The sequence below is a fragment of the Fringilla coelebs genome, assembly GCF_963513975.1.
Source record: "Fringilla coelebs genome assembly, chromosome: 1".
Lineage (NCBI taxonomy): Eukaryota > Metazoa > Chordata > Aves > Passeriformes > Fringillidae > Fringilla > Fringilla coelebs.
Window position 1 is genome coordinate 120,090,271 of NC_140028.1, and position 25,936 is coordinate 120,116,206.

The 25,936-nt window shown below is 41.6% G+C and overlaps 1 protein-coding gene across 5 annotated transcripts in view; it reads right to left on the reverse strand.

Annotated features, from left to right (window-relative positions):
• Positions 1 to 23,379: 23,379 nt before the first annotated feature.
• SNX10 (sorting nexin 10) overlaps positions 23,380 to 25,936 on the reverse strand; it is a 40,738-nt gene continuing 38,181 nt past the window's right edge. For all 5 annotated transcript variants that reach the window (XM_084201033.1, XM_084201030.1, XM_084201031.1 and 2 more), the window contains one exon: positions 23,380 to 25,575. In XM_084201033.1, coding sequence (XP_084057159.1) covers positions 25,497 to 25,575 — 79 coding nt within the window. In that variant the 3' untranslated portion in view covers positions 23,380 to 25,496. The remainder of the gene's footprint in view (positions 25,576 to 25,936) is intronic.

The window sequence follows — 25,936 nt, forward strand, 5'->3', positions numbered from 1 at the left end:
TTTTGCACAATTTGACCAGGACTAATAAATGTAACCAAACATAAACTCTGTATGTACATCCAAACCTCTCAGCTCCAGGCTGAGTTACCCAAAGCTTACTATCCTCCACAAAAATTTTGAACTTATGGCTAGCTTAAAATGCAAACTGGCACTTTCTCAAAGGAACTGAACACTGATGTCACCAATTTTGGCAATACCACCCCAGGCCAGCAACCATTGGTGCAGAGGTTTTGCATTCCATGGACTGGATGCATAATTGCAAAGCACCGAAAAGGAAGCACTGAACTCTTTGAAAGATGCAAGCTCTAATCTCATTAATATTTTAGATGCCACAAGACATGAAAGCTCCACCTGCTGTCAGCAATATCGTGAAGACAATCAAGGTGACTTGGGAACAGGACTCATGGGTCTCCACAATGGTCTATTGACCTTCTGGTGAAGCAGATACCGTGCGACAGAGATTGCCTATCTCAGCAGGCAGGATGGAAACAGGAGAAAGTGTTAAATATAACCAGGTAGACAGTGATGAATTGACATGCTGAAAAATCGAACGCTTCAGTAATCAGCCTAAGGATCTGATATCAACAACATTTTTCAGTTTTGTCTGAATTCATTGAAAGGTGTAGTTTAGCAAGCTCACTTCTCATTGGTAAGACCTTTCATCTTTATGCAGGTTTTCTGATTGGATTCTGAGACATCATCACTGGGCTCTGTGTCTTGCTGTTCTTTGCATAGAAAACAGAGAAAACATTTGCATGAGAGTGAAGTGGCCTGAGCAAACCACAGAATCGGAGAAATTACTGGATTTGTGACATTAAAAAGTGCTACTTTGCTCCACTTACAATAAGAAGTCAGGGCGAGATTCAGCCCCAACATTCCCACACATGGCTGTGCAAGGTCTCCAAGCCATTTCCAAAACATACCTGTGATCCTCATCTAACATGAAAACATCAGTCTGAGAAATTAGGGATCTATCTGAACCTTTGTTGCAAGCTGGAGGGGACATTTAGTTGAGGCATGCTCCACAGCAGCCCCCACAGAGAGGATCTTGGAAGGTTGCAGGGTGTTTAGGAGCTGGTCTCCAGAAATGTAGTTTTGTGGGTTATTTGCCCTGTTTGACACTCAGAACCCTCTCACCAGTTTGGAGGTGAATCCCTCCTCCACAGCTCTGAGTTCTTCCCTAGATGAAGGCTGTTTATTGAAAGCTTGAAACAAGTAAATGTTGCATGCATATTTAGCACTCTGAAGTCTTTGTAGCTATAATTCTAATTACAGAAGTCTAATGAATGTCTTTATGGCTTCATTAAATCTTTGGGATATTTATATTATCCAAAGAAATAATCTCCATCCATTAAGAGTGCATAAATCCTGAAGCAGAACTTTAGATATTGCTACAGATATGCTTATTTCATTGCAAAACACATATAGAGAATTTAAAGAAATCCATTAATAGGATTATATACCTTTCTTCTAAAATATATTTTGAACATAATATTTTATTACAAAAGCCTGACTGCTAGCAAAGCAGTACAGGAGAGGACATTCTAAAGTAATTACTCAGATGGTCAAATGGGCAAATATTATTCAGCTAATGTTTGAAAGATCTTTCATAAGGAAAAGTTTAGTGTACTTTTCATCTGTATAAAGCAGCCAGGTTCCTTTCATCTCAAAATTAAATACTAAGGGCACAAATGTCGAAATCTGGAAGTTAAAAAAAAAAAGAAGAGGAGTATTTTTCAGGGTATATTTATCTCAGGCATGTGCACAGGACTTAAAGGTTCTCAGGACAGCTATAAATTGCACATGCACAGCACCAGTTTTGCAACAAGACCTGCATTTTTTATGGGACTCGATCTGTTGCCTAGACAAGGGGGCTGATGTCACCTGAGATGCCCTTGGACAGCTGGGATAGGCTTCAGCTGCCTCTACTGATGGGCAGAGATCTCCCACAGATCCAGTGTCACTGCACCCAGCCTGAACAGACCGCTGAAATGGCCAAGGACATATCCAATGGGAGGAGACAACCATGAACAGATAACTGAGATTCACCCTATCCATCTTCACACAAATCTCATGCACCTTTATACCAGAGGGTGTCAGGAGGTGTCCCCAGCCCCTGGAGAGCTCTTCTTTCAAGATACGCACTGAGAAGTGGGTCTTGCCATCTGAGAAAAAGAAAACCAAAACAACCCACTTCTGAGACACAGATGGATTTCTTGCATTCTTTCCTTAGGGCCCAATCTTTTCCCTTTCTTCTTCCTCACTTCTGTGGAAAAATGAGCCTCAGATCCTTCCCTGAACTGACTCTCTCAGATCCACTTACATCCTGATTGCCAAGCTGAAATCAACCAAGAACTTTTCCCTCCATTTCTCCATCTATTTCCTACTTGGACTTTCCATTCCTCCACATATATCAGGACTCTGGCCATATATTTTTATTCTTTAACAACTTGAGAGTTGGGGGTCTAATTTGCAGCATGATTTTGAGCACAGTAGTAACTGGCATTGGTTAGGTTTCTCAAGAAAGAGAGATAATATAATTATTATTCCAGCCTTTCAACTTCTGAATGCATCAGATCCATAATAGGTTTTACACTTTTGCATCATTTCCCATTAATATTGCAAAGAAAAGCAGTATTCTCTCTCAAATTGGCTGAAGTGTGCAGTATGTCTAGGAGCAACCTCAGCAGGAGATAGATAGATAGTGGCTGTCCCCAGGGTATCCTGCTGCTACTGATGAGGACAGATTCAGCCCTGTTCAGACATTATATGGTACTACTGAAAGCATACCAAGCATCTCTGAACAGAACATTTTCAGAAAAATAGGAATTTTCTGTAAAATTATGTGTGGGTATATCATAGATCTCTTACTGGGAATAAACTCTCTGGACTATGGCAGAAGGTTAGGGCCATGGCAGATACTAGGGATGCCACATGTTTTCCTTCTGCCTTCCCTTTTCATCTTTCTTAACAAAAACAGATACCATTTGTTGTGCTTTACCCCAACCCCACTGAACTATAATGATGCCTTGTAGTTTAGTCAGCTTGGGAAAAAATTTACTTCATTTCTATATACACCAGGGACTGGCAAAAGTGCCTCAGAGCAAGATATGCAAAAGGCTCATTCTGGTTAGCTTATCAAAACAATTATACAATTATTTTTTAAGTAGTGAATACTGTGGGCATTATATATTTTTTTCATTTTGATACTGCAGTTTCACAATGCACATATTTACAAGCAAAGGAGTATAGAGGAAGATTGGCTAAAAACGGAGCAAGATTTGTGGAAATAATGTTCTTGAGAAGAAAAATTCGTTATAATTATCAAAATGGGTGAATCCACAGTGTGTGTGTGTATATATATATATATATATATATATATATACACACACACACAGACAGAGCGTGCTAGGGATGTTTGCTAGTAATAAAGTCATGGTTTGTCTCACCTGGAATCAAGTCCCATGGTTTCTCCTTAAATGCAACAAGACATCACCCCAGTATCTGGGATCTCTGAACATCAGCAGAATCATCAGCTGTCAGCTGAGATGGGCTTCTTAAGCCTCTGTGTGGAGGTAGATTGTGAAGAAGTCAAGGACAGGTGTTATGAAGAGCCTTTCCAAAGATATATTTCCATTTTTTGAAGACTATATGATTCTTCTGTATTCGCAGTACTTCTTTAGGATGCGTCCCCTCTACTTCTGTCTTCTGCAAACTGCGTTGAGTGCCAGCCTGTAGCCCAAAACAGATTACTCAATACCCTGATTTCCTACTGCATCTTTACTTTGCTGTCCAATCTGGAGTCCCAGTTGTCACTCCCTTAGCACTAAATAAAATCAGTTGACTTTCTATGGCAGAGAGAGAGGTTGGTTGAACAACTGCTTATAACCTTTTCCGTTTTGTATTTCTTGAAATGAGCCATTAGCAAGCTGAATGTTTGCAATAATTTCTGCTTCTCAAATCTCCACGCTTGTCATCAAAAATTGTCAGACCTTCAGGGAAAGGGAACTTCTAGGAATGGGGAGACTGGAGTAGTTTACTCCTGAAAATCAGCTAGTAATGTGAAGGGAAGGGAAGCTTTCACCTTATACATTATGAAATAAAGCAATTCATCCACTTAAACATGATTAAAGTAGCTGTATGTATGCTATAAAGTGGTTTCTTCTATTAAATTATAAACTTAATGAAATTTGTAATTTCAGGAATATAAACAGTGAAAATTATTTGGAATTTAAGCCACCAAGCATCAGTGATGATCCCTGGACTTTTCTCAGTAGCACATATTTTACCTCTGAAAATAAAATGGAAGTCAGACTTCACTTTCTGTGAAGGTAAAATTATGCAGAAGATGGAAATACTCTTAAAATTCTTACTATGTACCTTTTTCCCCGACTGTCAGGAGTCAAGGAATTTAAACATTTCAGAAAATGGTATATTATAATGGAAATTTTTATAATGAATGTCAGTGGACCTGAAAAGCCAATATAATGCATCTATAAGCAGCATTTCATCAAAGAATCCAGTTGTCAATGTGTAATGTATTTGTTTATATTGTAATCACAGTCAAAGACCTTCTCCCTTTTTTTCAATTAAATGTATTCAGAGTATTATGAATTTCTTCTGAGATAGCTCTGTGAAGGTTGATGGAACTCCAGTTTTAATTGTATGTTTAAAATTTTATATTTTTGTTTCAATCCTCCAAAATTGGGTTTTAAAATATTTTTGACTCTGCCTCTCCTGCTGTTTCATTTGCAACCTGATTTTTTGACATCTTAACTTTTCCTCCACCATAGCAATTCTAAAGCTTGAGGAGCTGAAGGTGAAAATGCTGACCGTGGATGCTGCAAATGCCAGACAATTTCTGGATGACAAACACTTACTAACACTCTCTTCTTACCTGTCTCTGTCTTCCTGACTTCTTCTCTTCTGTCTCCACAGAAACAGTACAAGGACTAGACAATATTATTTTCAACGCGTTAAGCCCTGCTGTCGGTTTTGAGGCATATTAGGAAAAGCTGTATTTTGCTCATAGTTGCTCTGTAGTCACAGGTTTACCACATTATATTTGTTATTTACCAATATTCCCATTTGTGCAAAGGGGAGGTTACAACTGTTTGAGAGGCATTTTCTGAGATGCAAGTAAACAGAATAACTAAGTATTATTATGGCTGGGGTTCTCATTTCCCCTCCCCACCCTGCTCTATAGTAGGAAGAGCTATGCTTTTTTGCATAGGAAGTCAGTCTGTATCGAGAATGATACAGACTCAGTTTGAGTCTTGGTACCCTCAATGACAGTGACAAAATTTTAATGGGACAGTCTGCCTCTCTATGAAGAAAGATTTATGCATATAAAAGGTATAGGAGTGCACTTGCCCACTTTTTTCATATGAACCTGCCTGTGCATGTACATACACAAGCAGAAGCCACCCAAACTACAAAACCCCACCACTGAAGACGCTCCTCAACTGATCCGAAGGAGGAAAAGATTGTGAAAACTTAGTCCACGTTCCTGTAGCACCCAAAATAGTCAATATTACTTAAGTGGGACAATTTTAGCTTTTCCTTTAGGAACCACAACAACTCTGGTCTCAGTGGATCTGCACAAGACACTGTCATTATCACCGGATCATTGACATGATAGACCAAAACAGCTCCAGTCTATCGTGTCAATGTGCACTTAGGGAGCCCTTAATCCATGGATCATTGGCATAGGATGCTGTAAAATCTCTGTAGGAAACGTTATGGTGTAGCGAGTCAATGCACACCTAGGGACTCCTCCATTTGTGAATCATTTACAGTGCATCATGCCAATTTATACTCAGGGAGCCTTTAATCTGCAGGTTGGTGCATTTAGAGTAGCCCTGTATACTGGAAATTCTTGTAGGCTAACTGTTGTACTGCAAACATAAAGTTCACTTTCTTAAATAAATTTTGGGTTCTCCAAAAGGAGCTCCTGAAGGCATATGAATTCAAATGATGTATCATGCCATGAAAATTTGTATCTTGCTGGGGTTCTAGGGAATCTTTCAAAATCTCAGTGTAAGAACAAAGGCCAAAAAATGCTGCTGCTGAAACCTTTGTGGTTTTGACCCTCCTCTAAGTTTTTAAAAAATGCTTGAACCAGTCTTTTTAGCATGTTGCTTACAAAATAAATTAGTCCCAGGGGCCTCCTGTGCTAAAGAATCATTGATCATTTTCATAAGACCACCAAAAGTATCCTTTTCTGCAAATAATGAATGAGTTGCTGATTCAAAAATGAGACTATTGAGGCAGCTAAATATTTACCAGGGTGATGAATTTTTTAAAATGGTTTTCTGTTTCACAATGTGTATTTGACAACCTGCAGTTTCCTATCTACCTAATGACATCTGCCCATCAAGCCTAGAAGCTATGATTTGTGCCCACAAGTGGGTCCAGTTACTGAGAACAGAGAAAAGACAGCCTTCCTGTTAAGTATCCATCCCCCAAGTCTTCATCCTGGTATAAATCACTGTCATTCCATTGACTTCAGTAGGTTTGCACCAATTAACACCAGCTGACAGCCTAGCCCCATATTTAGTAAAAGCTAGTTTCCAAGGCTAATGGGGTTGATTCAGACCTTTTGCTTACCAGGCAGCTTTGCCACAGGGAATTTTTAAAATTCTTTTCCTCCTAAAATGGATGTAAAATTTACCAAAGGCCAGTTCTAACTGCCTTGTTATTTATGATGCTGTGGTTCCCTTTACGAGGACAAGGTATTTCTGCAGTGCCCTTTGCCAGCATCCCCTGGTGAACACGAGTGCTGGATACCGCTTGGTTGCTGCCTCCCTCCCAGCTGTATGCACAATTTGCACCACGTTCTGTTGCTCCCCAGCAAAAGGGCATGGAGGGCACGCCAAGCACGAACGTGCCACTTCACTTCGAAAATAGACAGCAATGTGAAACCCTTCTCTTCTCTTTGACCACAACAAAGTGCCCCCGACGTTCAACCTGGGATTAATGTGGTGTCTTGGGAGCTTTCCTCGCAAGCTTATCAAGACTGCTGCTGCAGGCAGGGCCATGGTGGGGCTGTCCAGGCACTTCAGTGAGCCTGTGACAGCCCGTGTGCCTGGGCAGCGTGGGCAGCGTGCGAGGGTGGGCAGCGGTGTGCAGCCAGGCTGGGGCTGCCTGCTCCCTGGCTTGGAAACAAAAGCACTTGACAGGGGCAAGAGTGCAGGCACAGTCAGAGCTGGGGAACCAGCCAAGCAGTAATCCAAGAAGTCAGTAGATCAGCTGTGGGGATGGGGGGAGAGCGGGGAGCAGAGGGCGGTGGTGAGGAGAGGGGAGAGCTGGCAGGTCTATTTGAATATCAGGCTCTGCCACACTCGAGGCTCCGCTGACAACTTCATTACCTCCACATATAAAAATGACTGCAGGGTAATGCAAATGGCTTTTGCGTTGTACACTCGCCTGCGTTCTCCGTGCCGGCTGCAGGCTGAAAAGACCTGGCAATGGAGCCTGGAGGCAGACGAGCTTTTGTGCAATTTAATAGGATATCTCTTCAAGGCATAATCCTCCCCTCCCACTCCCCATGCATTATGGAGTCCGGTGACCTGGCTCTTCAGACACGGGGAGAGGAGGGGGGCTGTCTCCGGCTTGACCTCATCTGTCAATCACAGAAGAAAGAAAGCGAGGGGAGAAGGAGGGAGGGATGCCTATCTATCTATAAGAAATTTCTAATGAATGTTAAGCAAATTTCCTACAGCCTGACACGGTGATCTAATTAATATTATAGAAATGTCGACGGAATATCATTCCGCAGATAGGATTTATCACCTTGAACTGCTGTATAACTGATGGTGAAGGAATGGGCACCCCCGTCCCCCCTGATGCTGATTAAATTAGACATAAGCATCAATATGTTACTTATTGGAGACTAGAATTTCATGCTATTACTCTTCAGTTAATCAGAGAACTGTATCTTTTTTTAAAAGATATCAGACTCCCAGTTCTGCTTGTCTGATAAAACAGATGAACAGTTTGACTACACGACACTCACTGTGTGGGGGACAAATTCAAAAAGAAATCCTACCTAAAGCAGGCTGAAAGGTCCTGCAATGACTTTGGGAAAGCTCATTCTGAATGCACCTGACCCAAAATTCAGGGTGGTGTTGGTTCAGATGAAAGGAGCAGGAATGTAATATTATTGCCCCTTTACTGAGCATGAAGAGACTATTTTGGAGGAGATCTGCTATTCACTTGCCCAAGATATTTGGAGACAAGTCTTTTTCTGCTGTACAAGATGCATCCAAGCCTTACTTTCTGAAGCAAAGACACCTGAGAGTGCCTGAGAGCACTGGGTTGCGGCACAGTTCTGCTGCCTCTTGCCTGAACCAGTCACAGCCCACTGGGCTCTAGTATTTATCGACCTACCAAAACCTGGAAATACAGAGGAAGCCTTAAGCTCCTCTTGAAAGAAGCTTTATCCTAATTATTTGTTGTTAGGGGACTTTCATGTGTGAGTAGCAAACGTCTCTTTCCACAGTAGTGCATAACACCTGAAAAGTTGGTGGGGTTTTTTCCTAGACTTTCTTTTGTTCAGCCTTTAGCATGCTTCTTTAAAGGCTGTGCGCAGAAAACTTTTCCTCTTGGAGCAACTTCGTTCAATGCAGAATGATCAAGGCACATCAGCACTGGCATACCACCAATAATGATAACCAGTGGCTGAAATAATTGACTTTTTCTTTATGTGTTTACTGCCTAGGAATCATTATTCCAAAAAAAATAGTGAGGGGGGGATGGTAACTGTCATTATGTTTTGCAATGATGTGGCTATAAAAGAAGATAGAACTGTTCAAAAACATGTAACTATGTAAAAAGGCATGAGTCTAAGCATAGGAAAATTGTGGCAGAATATCAGGAAACATTTCCTCACAGTGAGGCTTTCAATTGTGCAATGGTCACCCTGGGGAAGTGATAGAAGTCTTGGCACTTGAGTAATTTAAAATTAGAGTGGGTAAAGCACAGGGGAATATACTGTTGGGAACAATCCTGTATCGATAGTTGAATAGACAGAGTCACCTAATTGGTCTTTTCAGGGAGAAGTGGGAGTCTGTGATGACTGATCTGTCCCTTAGGCATTAGGTTTCAGAATGACCATTTTGCATCACTAAATGCCTGTTCCTGATTTTCTGGTTGGACAGTTTAATGCATTTCTAAGCTTGGCTAGCAGAGATGAATATTGTTGCATCCTACATGAAGCATAAAAATATTAAGCTTGAAAGAAGTTCTTATGGCAAATAAGAGGATTTGTGATTCTGATCCAAAATGTTGTGATTAAAATCTAACAGCAGGATACAAAATTTAATGAATGGGTGTCAGCATCCTTTTGCTCCGGGTTCAATTTCACAATCTGTTTAATTTTGCACCGCCACCAGCAGCAGCAACCCTGCCACCTCACAACATCGGCAATCACTGCCTTCCCATCTTTCTCCCTTGTGCCAGCACCAGTGACTGTGGGGCTGCATGGTCAGCTAGATCTCTAAAAATGAAAAGTTACACTGTGACACCCCCCAAAGACTTGTGCTCAGCCAAATCAGCTCTAAAAGCAGCTGCCTGCTGTGCTGCGTGGATGCTGAGGCCAGCAGAAGTGAGGGATACGGATATAGCAATGCAGCTTCAGGCTGGGGGCTCTCTGTGACAGCCCAGGCTTAGGTCAGCCTCTGCTGATCAGCAAATCCAGTCCTTTTTATTTTAATATTTTGGGAAAATAAGGCACAGCCAGCATAAGCACTTCGCTATGGTTGTGTGCTCAGTCTCCCTGAGCTTCAGCTACCTTCGGGTCATCATCTGATGACCTTCCCTTAAAGATCCTCAGCAGAAGTCAGATCCAGATGCATAGTGTGGGATTCAGCTCATCTCATTTAGCAGACTAAAAGTTAGGCTTCCAGTATCAGCTTCCTACATCCCAAAAAGAGAGCCAGCATCTCCAGAGAGTGATTCACCTCCTGTAACTTAGGCTCAGCCTCGAGCACCAGTTTCAGGCTGGGATGAATCTCAATGACTGTGAATGGAACCCAGATGACTAATTCAGACTAGATATCTAATTTTCCACAGCAAAAGTGAGCTGGGGTGAATGCCTATCCTTGGATATAGAGAATTAGCCCATGAAGTGCTTGTGATAGTGATAAGCCTCAAAATGATATTGAAATATTGTTTTAAATATGCTTTTAGCAATCAAATTTTCTTTCAGAGAGGGAGCTTTGAAAAATACCTTTTGGGATTGAGAAAGATTTTCTGTGGTCCCACAGCAACACTTCTCTGTCTCAAACAGGTGTTTCATCTCTCACACACATTCTTCTCAGACCCCAGAAGGCATAAACTCACAGAGTAATTTTGTTTTGGTTTTTTATTAACTAGAACCATTTTCCCCTTAATTTGCAAAAAGCAGAAACAACTTGATAGCAAGCTAAGGTGAGGAGTGGTAAGAGTGACATGGGACATAGCTCCACTTTTAAAGCCTTTTAGTCTGGCTGATATACTGCTGGGTCCAGGCACAGCCACACAACTCCTCGCTCAGGTCACCACCTTGGCAATATATTAAGGTTTGTGTTCATGTGGACCGACTCACCCACGGCCCAAGAAGTAGTCAGATGCACTGCCCCACTCAGATGTCTTATGGTTGGTACACCTGGCTTTTTTCTTACAGTTGAGCCTTTCTAATACATGCATGCCCAGGCAGACATGCATGGTGTGAAGATGGTGTCTGTGTGACTTCTGCTAAGGCACGACATGGCACACAACACGAGCAAACACAGACTGCATCACCCACCATTTTGTGCCACCTGTGTCCTCCCCCCCAACAAATGTACGATCATATTTGTGCTTGTGTGTAAGCAGTCATTCATCACCTTCAGTCCTAAAATGCCAGGGGATAAATACAGTGCAGTTCATCCCTTTTAAACACTGGGGAACTCCCGTGTCCTAAGGAAAGCAAGAGTGGGGTATAACATTGGCTTTAAACTACACACAGCTGCAAAACCTCTCCACTTTGATAGCTGTTTGCAGAGATGACAAAGTGCACCTTCCCAGCACAACTTAAAGACTGCTCTTCTTACACGTTTAAAACACAGATGAGAAAAATATATAATGATTTACTAACATTCCAAAATTATGAAATACAGTAGGAGAGAAATGATAACTTTCCTTTTCAGCAACTGCTCTAACCTACACTAATGAGTAGACTGTTAGGAATTTTCTTCACTTAGCATTTCTCATTATTAATAAATTTTGCACTGACAACTATAAAGTGAACACTTTGGATTTATGCACCTAACCTAATTACATATGCTGCATGTACGCATTTCATTATTTACTTGACAGATTCATTCCTTGATACCATAAATAATTAAAGAAGGATCAAATATTAACAATCAGATACATGTTAATTCTCCTCAAATCTGGGGAAACAAACACATTTTATTTTCTGTTCAATAAAAAATGGAATAAAATAAAATGCTTTCATTAGAAGGATTTAAAAAAATAGGTAAAGTTCTTGAGTGTCATTTTTATTTTGCATAGAGTGAAAATTAAAATGTCCAGCTGCTCCCTAGTCCCTTTACAGGAACACACACAGCAATTTTAACAAGTATAAAAGGTTAGTAATTCCCTTTTGACAGTTTCTAAATGAAGCATTTTGGTTTAGTGTTTGTCAGGCAGTTTGTCAGAGGGAGGTGACTTCAAATGTAAAGTCTGATTCTGTTCCCATGAATGTCAACAACAAATTTGTACTGAACCTCAAGCAGGACAGCATCCATTCCATTATTTCCTACATATTAGTGGTTCATTTTTTCCAGACTAAAAATCCTAGCTTGCCCTCTCCCATGAAGCACAATTAGTTAAGCAAGGGCCTGATCCTGCTCACTGAGCAGCCCTGCTGCAACTAAAAGGTGAAATTCTGCTCCTGCCCCTCTCTGCTGCTGTGTTACATCCTCTCTGGAAGCATCCTACTCTGGGTTTGGTGGGGTTTTCTGTAGAGGGCATTGCACAGCAGGAACCAGGCAAGGCAAGGAACTATGTGGCCTTTCCTGCACTGCCAGATAGCCCTAGGAGCTGCTCAGGGCCTCCAGAGTTAGGGTTCTTCTCAGAAGAGTTACTGTTTAAGCTCTGAGTTATAATTAAATCTGCAAGAGAATTATTTGTGACGGAAAGCTGCTCCTAGTCACAAACCTGTACAAACTGTCTTGCCTGCTGTGCAATTTAAATTGATGTTTAAATATTTCTCTACACATTATTCAATATCTCCATTTGATCAAAAATATTCTCCAATTTGAGCAAATTTACTTTTGGATATCACATTCCACAATTTTATCATTTTAAAGGTGTTAAAAATTCATAGATTGCCACATTATTCATCATGCAAGATTAATGCCAGCCTGACAGGTTTTGCAAAGATGTGGGTTTTTTTTTTCTAAGTGCATATACCATATCTGCATGAGATGTACCATGGTTGTTGAATATTGATTATTCACATCTCCTTTCTTATTTCTGATGCTAAAGAGAGAATATTAGGGTGTGATTGTCAGGGTTAGCATCTCTCTGACCTACACATGTACTATTAATAATTTATGAGTTGATTTGAAATAGATCTCTGTGAAATGAGCTAGCAATAAGCAGGGCTGTCTAAGATGACAAAGATTCAGAATAGGCCAACTCATGTACATTAGCTTCCTGGTATCAATCTGAAAACAAAATGAAACAAAACCTCACTGTGCCTTACGCAGCAGTTAGGGATGTATTATTTGAATACACAAAGCAATATCACCTCTCCATGTTAAAATCTGTGTTTGAATGATGAAAACTTTAGTCAAACTTTTTAAGGTATTACACTTTTTCAACTATATAAATATATCTACATGATGCACAAATGAGCAATACAAAGTATGGCAATCTGTTGGTCAAGCCAATGAACAGAGCCAGCTCACAGACTCCTAATTCCATTTAAGAGTCGTCTCCCTGAATCCACAGAAGATAAAAATAACAAAGGTCAAGACCTGCAAGTGCAGCTGCTGGATTGGCTTGAGGTTGCCAGCATCTAATGGGAGCTCTTCAAAGACTAACATTATGGGTTTCCTACATTAAAAGCCATCTTTCTTTGCACTTCATCCCTTAATTTAGAAAGCAGCCCTGCTTATGTCCACAGGCTTACTGAGGATGCCCAGATTGCATTTAAGGGGTGTTCTCAGGAGCAGAGCTGGAAGAGGCAGGCTGTCCCCTGATTGCTGATAGCAGGCACACCCTGAGGAGGTACCTCTGGCAGAGCTGCACCCTGCTGGAGCTGCTCATGGAGAGGAAGGTGTCCCCTGGCAAGGGGCAGTGGGACCAGGGTGTCCCACCGGAGCAGGGCAGGGGCAGCCACACTCAGGCCCTCCCAACACTGGCTTAGGTGCAATGGCAGCAAGTGAGACACAGCTAAGAAACCACAGGGCTGCCCACTGCTTTCCAGAGGGCACTCATAGAAATTTCATCGCAACACTGACTTCTGCCAGCTCCCCCAGAAGAAAAACCTCAGGCCTCATCAGTTAATATTTGGCTCTCTATGTCCTTTCCTTGACTGCTGTGTTACATGTGTTTGTTACCCACTGATGAGGGGTATTTCTGGTTTCCTTGTCACATGAATTCTTCAGATCCTGAACCCTTAACCTGCATGGAAATATACCATATAAGGATGTTTATTTATTTCTTTTTAATGTAATGCAAAATCAAATGCTATAAGCAAAAATTCAGCTGACCTGAACAGGAAAGAGATAGTTATTTAAACAGCAAACAGCCAACAGTTAGGCTTAGGGAAACTAGTTAATACCTTGTTGCAATTTTAAAATAAAGATGTTCAACCAAGGAAATTACATTGAACAGCACAAGCTAGGGCAGCACAGAGCAGTGTGTCAGAGTCACAGGGGTGTTGCAGTGACACAGAGACAATGAAATTGGACGACACCAGCTCTTCTCAGTGGGAGGGTTTTCTCTCTCTGTCTCCTGGGAGTTTTGCTGTACATTCTTTGCAGGGAACCTTTCCACCCAAAGTGGCAGGAAGCCTTTTGGAAATCTTATTAATATTCTTCCTCAGTGCTGTGAAGCATGCTGCAGACAGGAGATGACAGTTACCTTACCAAGAGCAGGGGAAGAGCAGGGGACTAACACCAGCACTGACATACTCCAGTAAAATTGCCTTGCTGGTATCTCAGAAAAAGAAATGAATCAGGAGGGAGAATTGACTCATAATCCCAAGCCCAGCAAGCAGCCAAAGCAGTTATTTATTATTTGTGGTATGGCACACCAAACGCATTCTTCCCAGACAAATCGGAGGGCAAGGTCCTTGCCCTGAAGAACATACAATTTATGGAGCTGACCCTGTGAGATGCGGTGGGCCCTCCCGGGAAGAGCAGGGCAATTTCATCTCAGGATGATTCTGGCACATCTTGGGAGGTCTCACCTCTCTTGCTAACACAAATTGTTCTCTGACCCCAGGGGATGACTTCTGTAAGTGAGGATGGTTTGGTTTTTAATCGTGACTTACAAGAAGTAAAAATCTTTGATCTGGCTGTAGAGTTTCTGCATGTGCACAGTATTAATACCTGCATAACTGAGGGGGAAGCTTGAACTTCTCAGGGGAGCTGCAAACCATCATGCATTCAAGTGGCAGAGTTCAGCACACATTTCTCAGCAGGCTCCAAAGCACCATTTTTGGGGGGCTGATTTAGGCAGGGCAAAACCACATGAAAAAAAAACAGGGAACGAGCAAGAGAGGTGACTCTCCTGCTGCTGACATTCCTGACACTATCCACAGCTCTTGCTGGGTCAGGAGAGCTCTAGCCAGAGACCCCTTCCTGTCCTCCCTGCTATGGCAGAAAGAGAAACTGAGAAGTGCCAGAGGAACCTTCTGTAGGAACAGCAATTCACGTTACAAAGGCAAATCTTTTAGGTCTCCATCTTGAATTGCTCCCACAGGGGAATTTGGATCCTGTCTTCTACGAAATTTCAGGGTGCTGACTCTGATGGTTATGAATTAGTGCAAACACATCACCACCATTGCCATGATCTGTCTCCTCAAACCATGTTTCACTAAATTTAACATTCAGATCTCTGCTACCTTGTGTTGCACCCAGAAAAATTCCAAGTACTCAGTTCTCAGACCAACAAAATTCCTTTTGGACTTCTAAGCCCTGAATTAGCCCAGAATACTCTTCTTACAGGATGCAATGGAGCAGGGAACATTCAGCTCATCAATCCAAAGCATCAATGAGTTGGCCATCTTCAGAAGGAAACATAAGCCTCATCTTTTTACAATGGCTCCAACATCATCCAGGAACAAGGAGGGACAAACTAAACCAAGGAACTTCCTAATGGCTCTCCTCTGTGGGAAAGAGGAAAGATAACATTGTACTTCTGGCTTTTGGAAAGGACAAAAACCTCTCTTATTTACAGGCAGTGGCCTGCCCTGATAAATGTGTTGTAGGAAGCCACTGTGATTAGTAAGGAACAAAGTGGGAGGGAAGAGCCAGTCAAGCTCCAGGAACAGCACAATGCCCTGTCCTTGGCACAGTCTTCATCTCCTGCTCCGAAGTCATCGTCACTTTCTACAAACAATACAGACTCAAGGATAAGCTTGAAGAGCCTTCTGGTGACGTCTCTGTCATTACCCCAAGAAAAAAAATCTGGTCAGAAAGCAAAATATGAACATTAAAAGATTCTGCTTGGATTTAATCAAATGGGTTGTTGTAATCTAGAAAATTATATTTACCTATAGTGCTTGCATGTCATGTCAATTTTTGAGAATTTTTTTTTACTTATGAAAGGCCGGGTCATACATCCCACCATCAAAATAAACTTACATGGAGAGGAGGTCTGCTGAAATCAGCTGAACAGGCAACACAGCTGTGGAAAAGGAAGTGTCCAGTGCTCACTTAGACCAATGGTCTTTACTCATGCTAGCAGTTCCAAATTGTTTTAATAACTAGAGCCATGGATGGATGAATAAAGACTGAAAGATCTGGCCAAAATCAATCTTTCCTATACTTTTTAGTCAACATCAGTTCTGCTTCCTTCAGTCCAGTTCCAGTGATAACGCCATCTAATATCAACAAGATCATAGCACTTCTGCAAGTATCCCTTAGAGAAAATCCTGTCAGTCCTGCTTATTTAACCAAGCTAAACAAGGTACCCCAACTACCTCTCTCTTCTCACTTCCTGTTTTTTAATTAGTGAGAAGAGTGAGTAACTCACTTTTTCCAAAATTGGCATAAATCTCTGTTATGAATGCTGCAGCCCAAAAGATAATTAGCTCAAAATTAAATGCAATAGATGCCAGAAGGAGTTTGGTTTCCAAGTGCATGGTGCTGGGAAGCAAAAAGCAAATCCCTTTCAGGTGTCAAGTCAAATATCAAAAAGTGGGACCCCCCTGCTACCTCTCTGGAGTGCTTTGTGCTGGCAGCTGGGGGTGAGATTTTCAGAAGGAGCATGGCACTTCATCCCTAGCAGCAGGTAATCCAGTGGAGCCCAGCAGCAGGAGGAACACTGCTCCTCCCTCATCTGAGAGAGATGTCCTGTACTGTGGTCACCTTACTGTTCCTCAGTTTCCTCAGCTGTAAAAAGAGTAGATCCTGTTTATTGTAAGGCTGAATTAATTCCTCATCACAAAAGACTTTGAGACTCTGGACAGGAAAGCTTTATCATAAACACAGACAAATTATTAACTTCCTATATCCAGCCCATGATGTGTGGGCTCTGGTGCCAAGGTGGATGTTGATTTCCCAGCAAAACTCAAACCATCCAGGAGCCAAACTTACTTTCAGACTTCTTTTTGTGTGTGACCAAATTGGCAACATTTTATGGACAGACACTCATATCTCACCTCCTCTCCCAATGCCTTAGATGATTAGAAGCAGCAACAGTTTTGAGCCTTTTAGAGAGCAAGAAATAGTAATAAAAAAGACTAATATAAACAGCACTTAAAGGGCATTTCTTGCCAAAAATTAAGAAGCTATCTTATATAAAGAAGTTACTCTTCCAACAAAGTCATTTCTTAGGGCTACAAGAATGTCCCAAGGTGGACATTCATATGGTTACTTTTCTGTCCTAGGACCAGGGCTCCCAAGGCTCTTGCACATCAGAGGAGTGATTGGCTTCTTCAGGGAGCAAGCCAGAGTAACTAAATTTATTTAGGAACCAAACTCCCTTGGTCAGTATTAGCTTCTAAGAAAAGCTATTCCCACACTTTTAGTGCCTCAGTCTCACAGTTCAACACACAAAGTTCTCAAATGACCATCGGAAGTAAAAAGTGTTGTGCAGACACAAATGGGAACACAGGAACACTGTGGGTGAACTCCCGTCCCACACTGAGGATTCTACTTAAAGCCCAATTTCATGGGATGAGTGCTGGTCCAGACCAAGTTCTACGTTACTGCCTGACAGCCACTGCCTTCAAGAAAAGTAAGAACTGGTTCAAACCAGCAGGTCCTGGGACTCTGAATCTACTCTTGGATAGGGGTTGCCAGCATATGCTGAAAGCAGACTGCAGGGGCAAGACAGAAATAGGGTGGTGCCTCTCTCCTAGGAAACCTGCCCAGCTCTCAGCTCTACACTGACTGTTCTTATCCACACACAGGGATAAAAACACAAGCCCAAAATTTATCAAAAACCAATCAACTCCAAAAAATAATCGCATCTCCAGAAATGCATAGTTTAAAGAATAAGCTGCTAAAATACCTCATCCAGGCATAAGTGAGGAGCGTTATGAATAACTCAGGGCTGCATTTTCAAGTTTTTAACACCCTCATCTGACCCAGGCTTTTAAGAGGCCTGGCCACCTATGGCTGCTGACTGCCTTTTCCTTGCAGAAACCTTTTAAGAATGTACTGCTTATATAGGAAATAAAACAGAATCAAGATTTCTGACACTTGGCTCAGAAGAGTGACTTCAGAAAAATCACAAGTACTCTCCTTCTGAAGCAGAAGGAGATACTGTTCTTTCGAAACTGTGTTCATTAACTGTGAAATAACAGGAAATAAGAACTTATGAGAGGTCTTAGAAACTGGAAATATATGGCATTTTGAAAGCATGAACATGAAAAAGGAAAGAATAGACTTTGTAGTCCACTTTATCATCACTATTATTGATCCCGTAGGACAAAGGAAATCGCTTTAAACTGAAATGTGGGTTAAGATTAGATATCAGGAAGACATTCTTTCCTGTGAGGCTGATGAAACACTGGAACAGGTTGCCCAGAGAAGTTGTTGACAACCCGTCCATGGGAGTTTTCAAGGCCAGGTTGGAAGCAGCTTTAAGCAACCTGGTCTAGTGGGAGATGTCCCTACCCATGGCAGGGGGTTTGGAACTGTAATGTCCCTTCCAACCCAGCCCATTCTATGAGCCTATGAAGAACCATGACTTAATGCAAGTACACCAAAACCAGGAAATAAATCCAAAGGTTCACCTATATATTGTCTTTCAGAAACAAACAAACGAAAAAATCACTGTATTTGAAAATGACTGTTTTAAGATGTTCTCTATCTCAAAGCAAACATTTTTCTGTTTTCAGGAAAAAATTTACTACAGCACATTGAAAAAGGCCACCTATTGGTTCCAACAAGAATGTAATTTTTATTCTCAGCGTCATTCAGAAACCAGAATTTTTTAACCTCCACACAAGCAGCACAAAGTTTTTATCATGGACTTCATCTGAATCAGTGCTTGATACGTCTTAACCACTTTTACTGTGAAATTTGCATTTAGTATTTGCACAAAGACTAAATCAGTCTTCTGGTACTGTTCTAAGTAACAAAATATCTGAAGCAAATACATTTTTGTTCAGAAGGCCTAACTGGGGGGCTTTTTCCTGTAAAATTTTTTCCTTGCTTTCTGAATAACCATCAAAGAATTAAAATAGTGTAAGAATCTGACAAAATATTCATCTCACCTGAGGGCTGTTTTCTTATCTACAAGCCAAAAAAAAGAAAAAAAAAAAAGAAACAGAAAGAAAACAAAAAAGAAGCAGACACTAGAAGTAATTCTGCAAGCACTCAAAATCATGGGTATCACAGGAAAGTTCCACCACCAACATATATTTTAAATATAACCATGGGAAGAAATCAGAGAACATGCAAATACTTGTAATTACAGTATCCATTTAAACTTTAAAATGTTTTTTATTGCTGTTTGAAATAATTCTAAACTCAGACATATGCTGGCACATTTAGCATGGAAATTAGATGTGCCTGATCAACATTTTAACAAGAAGAACATTTGGACAAAACCTACAACTGCAGCAGTACCTGGGTGGTTTGCTGCTCCTGATCATCAGAAAAGGAAAGATAAAAACTGAGTGAGACAATGGTTGAGTTGGGTGTACTGTCATAAACAATAAATCATCCCCTACCTTTTGGAAAATATGAGATAGTTGACATGTGTCAAGAATTTTTAATGTATCAGGAGACAGTAAGACAAAATACATTCTTTGAAAGAGAACAATCCAATTGCAATCTATCAGTCTGATTTTTTTGTTTGGTTTCGTTTTGTTTTTACAACAAGAAGATCAAAGCTATGATCCAAGTTATTGCCCCAGATTTAGGACTGAATACATTTTAGTGCCACTTTAGGTTTTTTTAATCTGCATTTTACTTTACAGTCTTTGCAAACAATTGTGGTTTTACTGTCCATACACGTTTTACGACTTTTCCCTTCTCACAGCAGCAAATGGTGGATCTAAGCAGTTGTGAAGAGGAAATGTTCAAGTGCCAAATGGCATAAAGCAAGGAAAAAATGAGAAAAGGAAAAACACTCCTCCATTTCTGCATGGCGTTTATCACAAGAGTAGGTAAACACTTAGCATGTAGAAATATGATGAGGCCTCATGAAAACCTTTTAATGTCATTGCTAACAACTGCATTCACTACCAGGGCAGTCATTAACAGGCTGCCGGGAGAGAAAATATGAGCTCCTAGACTGTTTCCATATAGACTGCACTCAATGTTATTACTACCACATCAATGCCAAGAAATGATAATGGGATGAGGGCACTCCCCAGCCAGGCACCACGAAAAACCAAACTGAGAGGTTGTCACAAAGCAGCAGACAAAGGGACTTTTTCTTGGTTTTGTACTGGGGAACTTGAGGCATATAATGCACAGTCACCCTTGCCATGGCTGCATGGAGGCCTGTCCTTGTCCTTGGATCTCTCACCCACCCTAAGCATCCTTTTCCCCACGAGGGAGGGTGTCACAGTCCAGGCTATGAGGGTGTCACAGTACCTGTCTTTACAGGAAGGGCCTCCCAGTCCTGCCTTCTCCAGGATCATGAACCAAACCCTTTTTTTCCTAAATCCCTCCAACTCTCAGCAGCCCAGACCCTGTTCCCAGAACCTCTGACACTGCAGCCCCAAGTGCTCAGTGGCTCCTGGGAGGGTCCATCTGAAGGTCAGCCCAAGAGACAGCAAAGCCCATGGTGACACCACAGACCTGTCCTGGGCTGGTGGAAAGGCACTTTCCCTTTCCACCACCCCAGGGCTGCCTTTGTGGCATTGTCATTGCCACGGAGCTGGGAAAACCCCACTGGTGCCTGTGCTGTCCAAGATAAATCCCTCTTCCCCCTCCCTTGCTGTGCTCCATCCATGAATACATTCCTCCTTTTTTTTCCGTATTTTTTTTCTCTTTCCCATTACCCCTTTAATGCAGAGCAGGGCTGCTGATTACAAAAGAGGCAGTTTGACTTGAGCAATAGGTCTTCTTCACTAATCCTCACTGTCATGGAAATTCCAGCTGCTACAAGAATAAGAGGCTCAATCCATATTTGCCAGCTCTAATATGAAATCTGTCAGGGCCCAAATTAATGAGTTCCAAATTCCTTACATCACGATAACAGGTTAAGACTGGTCAATTAATTACATAAATCCTTCCCGATTCATTGTGCATTTTGAGGCGAGATTGTGTCTTACATAACTGGGTGACACAAGGCCTTTTGGCTCTCGCTGTTCCGCAGAAAGGCCTCCATTTAAGAGCAGCCTGCCTGCCACCGAGGCCGGCCAATGTCACACCTGGGCTCTGCGCGGGGCCCTGCCTGCCTTTGTATAAAAATACAAATGAATTAATTAATTAATAGTAACGTGTGCTTTCAAAATACGGCGGTGCTGCAGGGGTCGGTGCACGGGGGCTTTCCCGTGGGCCGGCAGGTGATGCCCCCGCTCCGCCGGCTGCGCCCACCCCAGCGCGGCGAGCGCCTCCCTGTTTCGCCCGGCTGAGGAGCTGCGCGGCTGCGGGAGGAGCTCAGGGACGAGGGGAGCCGGTGGGGAGCAGGAAAACCCAGAAATGACCCAAAACCGCCCGGCCGCCCCCGCGGAGAGCCCCACACCCGGAGCGCGCTCCCGCCGCGGGGCCGCGCCCGCTCCGCCCCGGCCCCGCCCGGCGGCGCCTCCCGCTGGCGCACAGCGCCCCCTGGCGGCCGGCGGCGGGCGCGGAGCGGCGCGGGCGCGGCTCCTCCTTCCGCGGGGGCGGCAGGGAGGGAGGGAGGGAAGGAAGGAGGGAGGGAGGCCCGGAGCGCTGCGGCAGCGCTGTGGCCGCCCCCGCCCCGGCTCCCCCTCCGCCGTTGCCATGGGCTGCGGTTGCCACGAGTTACCGGATGAAGGCTGGGCGGCCCCGCTCCCTGAGCAGCGGGCGCGGGGCGGAGCGGGGCGGAGAGCGCGGCGGCGCCAGGTAAGGCTCTGGCCGCGCTCCGCTCCGCGGCCCCGGGGCAAGGCAGGGCAGAGCGCGAGGAAGGGCCGGGCCGGGGCGCAGCGGGGAGCGCGATCTGGGATGCTGCCGTCCTTTTCTCTTTCCCCCTCCCCGTTGGCTGTTTTGTTCTTTTTTTCCCCTCTCCCTTTTTCAAGTCCTCCCGCCCGCTCGCCGCTCGTAGCGGCGGCGGAGCCCCGCGGGCGCACACGCTCCCACAGCCGCGGCTGCGGAGCATCCTCGCTAGCCAAAAGCGAAAGGCCACAGTTCGATTTCTGTTTTACAAGGCCACTTGAATTAATTTCTAAGGAGGTTTTGTTCCAGAAGGTAAAGAAGCCACTTAACCCGTTATGGTGCATTTTTAACACCGAAGCAGAGAATAACTGTGTAGTAATTTCCTAAAGCGTTTAGGCCTTTCATGAAAAAAATCAGCCTGAGACTGGAAATTATTATTTATATTTTTGCCACCTTGTAAAAGCTAGGGAAGAAAAGAAAAGCCCCGGTCCTTAGCCCTGAGCGTAGTCCTGCAATTATAGGGAAACGACACAGATTTATTCTTCTTCTTATCCATACCGTGTATAACAGAGCAAGTCACAAACATTTTTTGTTTTAATAATTCATAGTAATTATGTAAAATTTAAATATTAATCTGGAAAACAAATTTAGTATGTTGCCTGTCAAAAAAATACCCAGACACCAAATTTTGCACTGTTCTACAGTGTGGGATTTAGAGTGTGAATTTCCCTCTGTGCTTATAGAAATACATTGCAATGTAAACAACAATTTTCACTCCAAATACAACATCTTTGTGGAGTTTCTTTGCTATTCTTTTTGTAGCAAATGTAAAATGAAAACCCAAACACAACAGGGTGTGTGTGTGTGTACACATAGTGTGTATATATATACTATATATATATATATGTATGCATATAGTTATGTAGATCTACACATATTACAAAAAAACCTGAAGACTAAATCACACATGGTAAGTCATAAAGTGATTAGGATATTGATATTGAAATAAAGGAAACCTCACTGTCAGGTTTAAACATGAGCTAGAAAGAAGTAACTGGTTTTATTTAATTACTTAAAAGCTTTTAAGAAATCATCATAAAAATGAGGATGTAAAGCTATAAGCAAAAGAATGCAGAATGCAGAATTATTGCAATTAGATATAATGTAATCTGATTACTACTTCTAATTTATAAATTAGGTATTATCCTGTTTTTTAAAAAAAGCTAGTAGGAAATGTCAACATTTAGTTCAAAACTAAAAAATGAGAATCAAAGTACCAGTGGCAACTGATCAAACTGTGTGTCATAGTGCTGAAAAATTACCAAATCATTAAAGTAAAAAAAGGGATTAAAATTATTTTTTGTTTAACATTTACATTTGTAAAAGCTACATTTAATGTTCCAATGAAACAAAATACTTAAAGCCTTTATATGTGATTATATACAGCTGATACATGATGGAGACATACTAGAGAGCATGGAGTACTTTCCCTCCCCCATTATGAAGAAAAATTCTACTAACGCTAGCTACACAAACAACATTCAAAAGAAAAATATTTGAACAAATTTCTGTCAAAGCTGAGAATAAAGTTATAGCAGTCTTAGATTTTTTTAACAGAATGACAAAGAAAATAAGAGAATAACAATAGAGCTATTAGAAAACAAACATTTATTTCAGAAACATCTTCATTTGGAAAACACTTGCTGGTGTACTGATAAGCTCCTAGAATTAAAAAATACAATTAGCCACAAAGGCTCTCCAAACCTTGTGTTTCTGTAATTTTTGTCAGGTACTGAGGATGTGTTAGTAAGCCAGAACTGTAAAGTGCTTCCAGAGTTTAGCTCAATCTTTTAAAACAAAAGAAAAACCTACATTGTCTCAAATAAAAATGGAAATATTCTTCTCAACATTATTCCAGTTTTCCTTTTTAAATCTTTCCCACCTTTTAAATAAATTTGCTAAACAATTTTCTTGTAATGTGCCATCTTAAAAATAATATAGAAAAAAGAATCAAGTAATGAAAATCTCTGACTGGCAGTAGCAGCTATTTTTAAGCTGCTTTTAGTGATAACTTGTTGCTTTAGTTAAACATTATCACTTTTACATTAAAAATAGCCTTGCTGCTAATTCACATGGAAACTGAGATGGTGAATAGATACATTTGTGCAATTCAGTAAGACCGAGCAAAAAGAAACAAGGATATTTATCTTACAAAGTGCTACCATCAACAAAATACAGTGGCTTAAAGTAGTTACCTAAGAGATGTTATTCTCAGGCTACTAAAACCTGTTTCTAAAATTACACAGATTCCCAGCTGGATGCTTTAAAAGAAAAAAACATGCCCAAACATGTTTATGCTACCCCTTACTAGTTGTCTGTTTAATAATCTATTGTTTCTGTAATTCACATGTTTAAAGTGCTCCTTCTTTGAAAGTAACCACAGTTTTCTTTAAAAAGAAAAAGGAAAAAAAAAAAGGGGGCATGTATTTACATCCATTTCTAGGCCGGTAACTACCGCACTGAAGTTAATGGGAGCTTTGCTAGGGTGATCAGACCCCCTAGCTCTTTTTAATAGCAGTTAAATGTCAAATATAAATACAACACCACAGTGAAACATACTCCTTTGACAGGATCTGGGACAAGACACTACGCAGCTGCTGTGAACAATAAAGAGCAAAACTGACGTTTAATCAAAATAAGTGTTGGTGGTTAAGAAGTTGTGTTCAAGCCTGCCTTTTGTTTGTGAAGAAAGTCAATATTCCAACGTGGTAACTACAGCCACAATGAAATCAAGCAGCTCCTGTAACTCACAGAGAGTGGAGAGGGCCACATCCATGCAGGGTGTTACAGCTATGTGATTATCACCATCTCACAGAGGGAGATACTCCCCATTTCAGCTGCTGAACTAAAACACCTCTGCCAGCACCTTCAAATATAGATGCCTAGAGTTAAACATGCTGGGTGAAGTCCTGGCCCTAGCGAGGTCAGTGCAAAATTCAGCCATTGGTTTTGATGGACCTCATCCAGGATTTTCACTAGGAATGAGTATCCATAATTCCCTGGGAGCTGAGAATCTCCAGCAAGCCTAGAAATGATGTAATTTTTATTTATATTTCTAAACTTCCAAGCAACCATGCTCAAGAATTTTTGCCTTCAGTACTTACGCATGATAAAACCAGTCTTTCCATAAACACTACAGAAAGACCAGAGGAAGATGTATTTATATCTCAAATTGTCAGCAGCATATAGTTTGTACCAATGTTGTTTTGCTGATGTTGCTGAGCTACTTTAAAAAGTGAGTACCTTGGTGGGGTGTGTAATTTCATCACCAATGTCAAATGACTTCTAAAGATGAAACTTCTCTGATGCAAATGACTAAAAGATGCTTTGAATATGTTTGATATGATATATCAACTTTTAAGATGAGGAATTAAGTTATCTTTATTTTTTAAATCCGAGACACGCACTCACTGAAGGAATTATTTTAACTGCCACATGTCAGAGGAGCACGATTTACCCAATACTGAGATTTTAATAGTCACAAAAACATAAATAGGTAGCATGTAGACCTTCACCAAGATACATTTTATAAAAATCACCAAAAAGATAGGTCTGTTTTGAGTATTTTGTAAGGACATATGGTTACATTAACAATGGGTCTTTTAGATTCATGTTACCAGACAGCCCTGCTTGTGTGGTACAAATAACCAGTAAACAAAGCAGAACTGCTCTGTACTGTCCTTAAGGTAGCAATACAGGAATGATTTTTCATGATTCTTCAGAAGCTGGGCTTGCTTTACATCCACATGAAATGCTGTCATCACTAGGTCCGAGCCCGGAGGATGAACTGCAGAAAAGGGGAGAGGGGGGGAAGGAAAAAAAAAAATAAAAGGAGGAAATTGGTTTTCACAACACACTCAAAGCCTGAGTAACAGAGGAGAACTTTAATTATCTCCAGTCACAAAGAGAGACAGGAAATTTGGACTTTTAATTAGCCATTTGGAGTGCAGTTGGATATTTTTTTAGCAAGATAATTTAAACGCGAATAATTCAAGTCTGACTAAATGAAATTCACATAATCAGAATGCAGATAATTGAATTTCTACTGCATTCATTAATTCAGTGTGGAGGTGTGTGTGAAGACTTCTATGATGAGCTGTCACAGCTCAATAAAATCTCAGTCAATTAATTTTTTCATTATCTTAGTA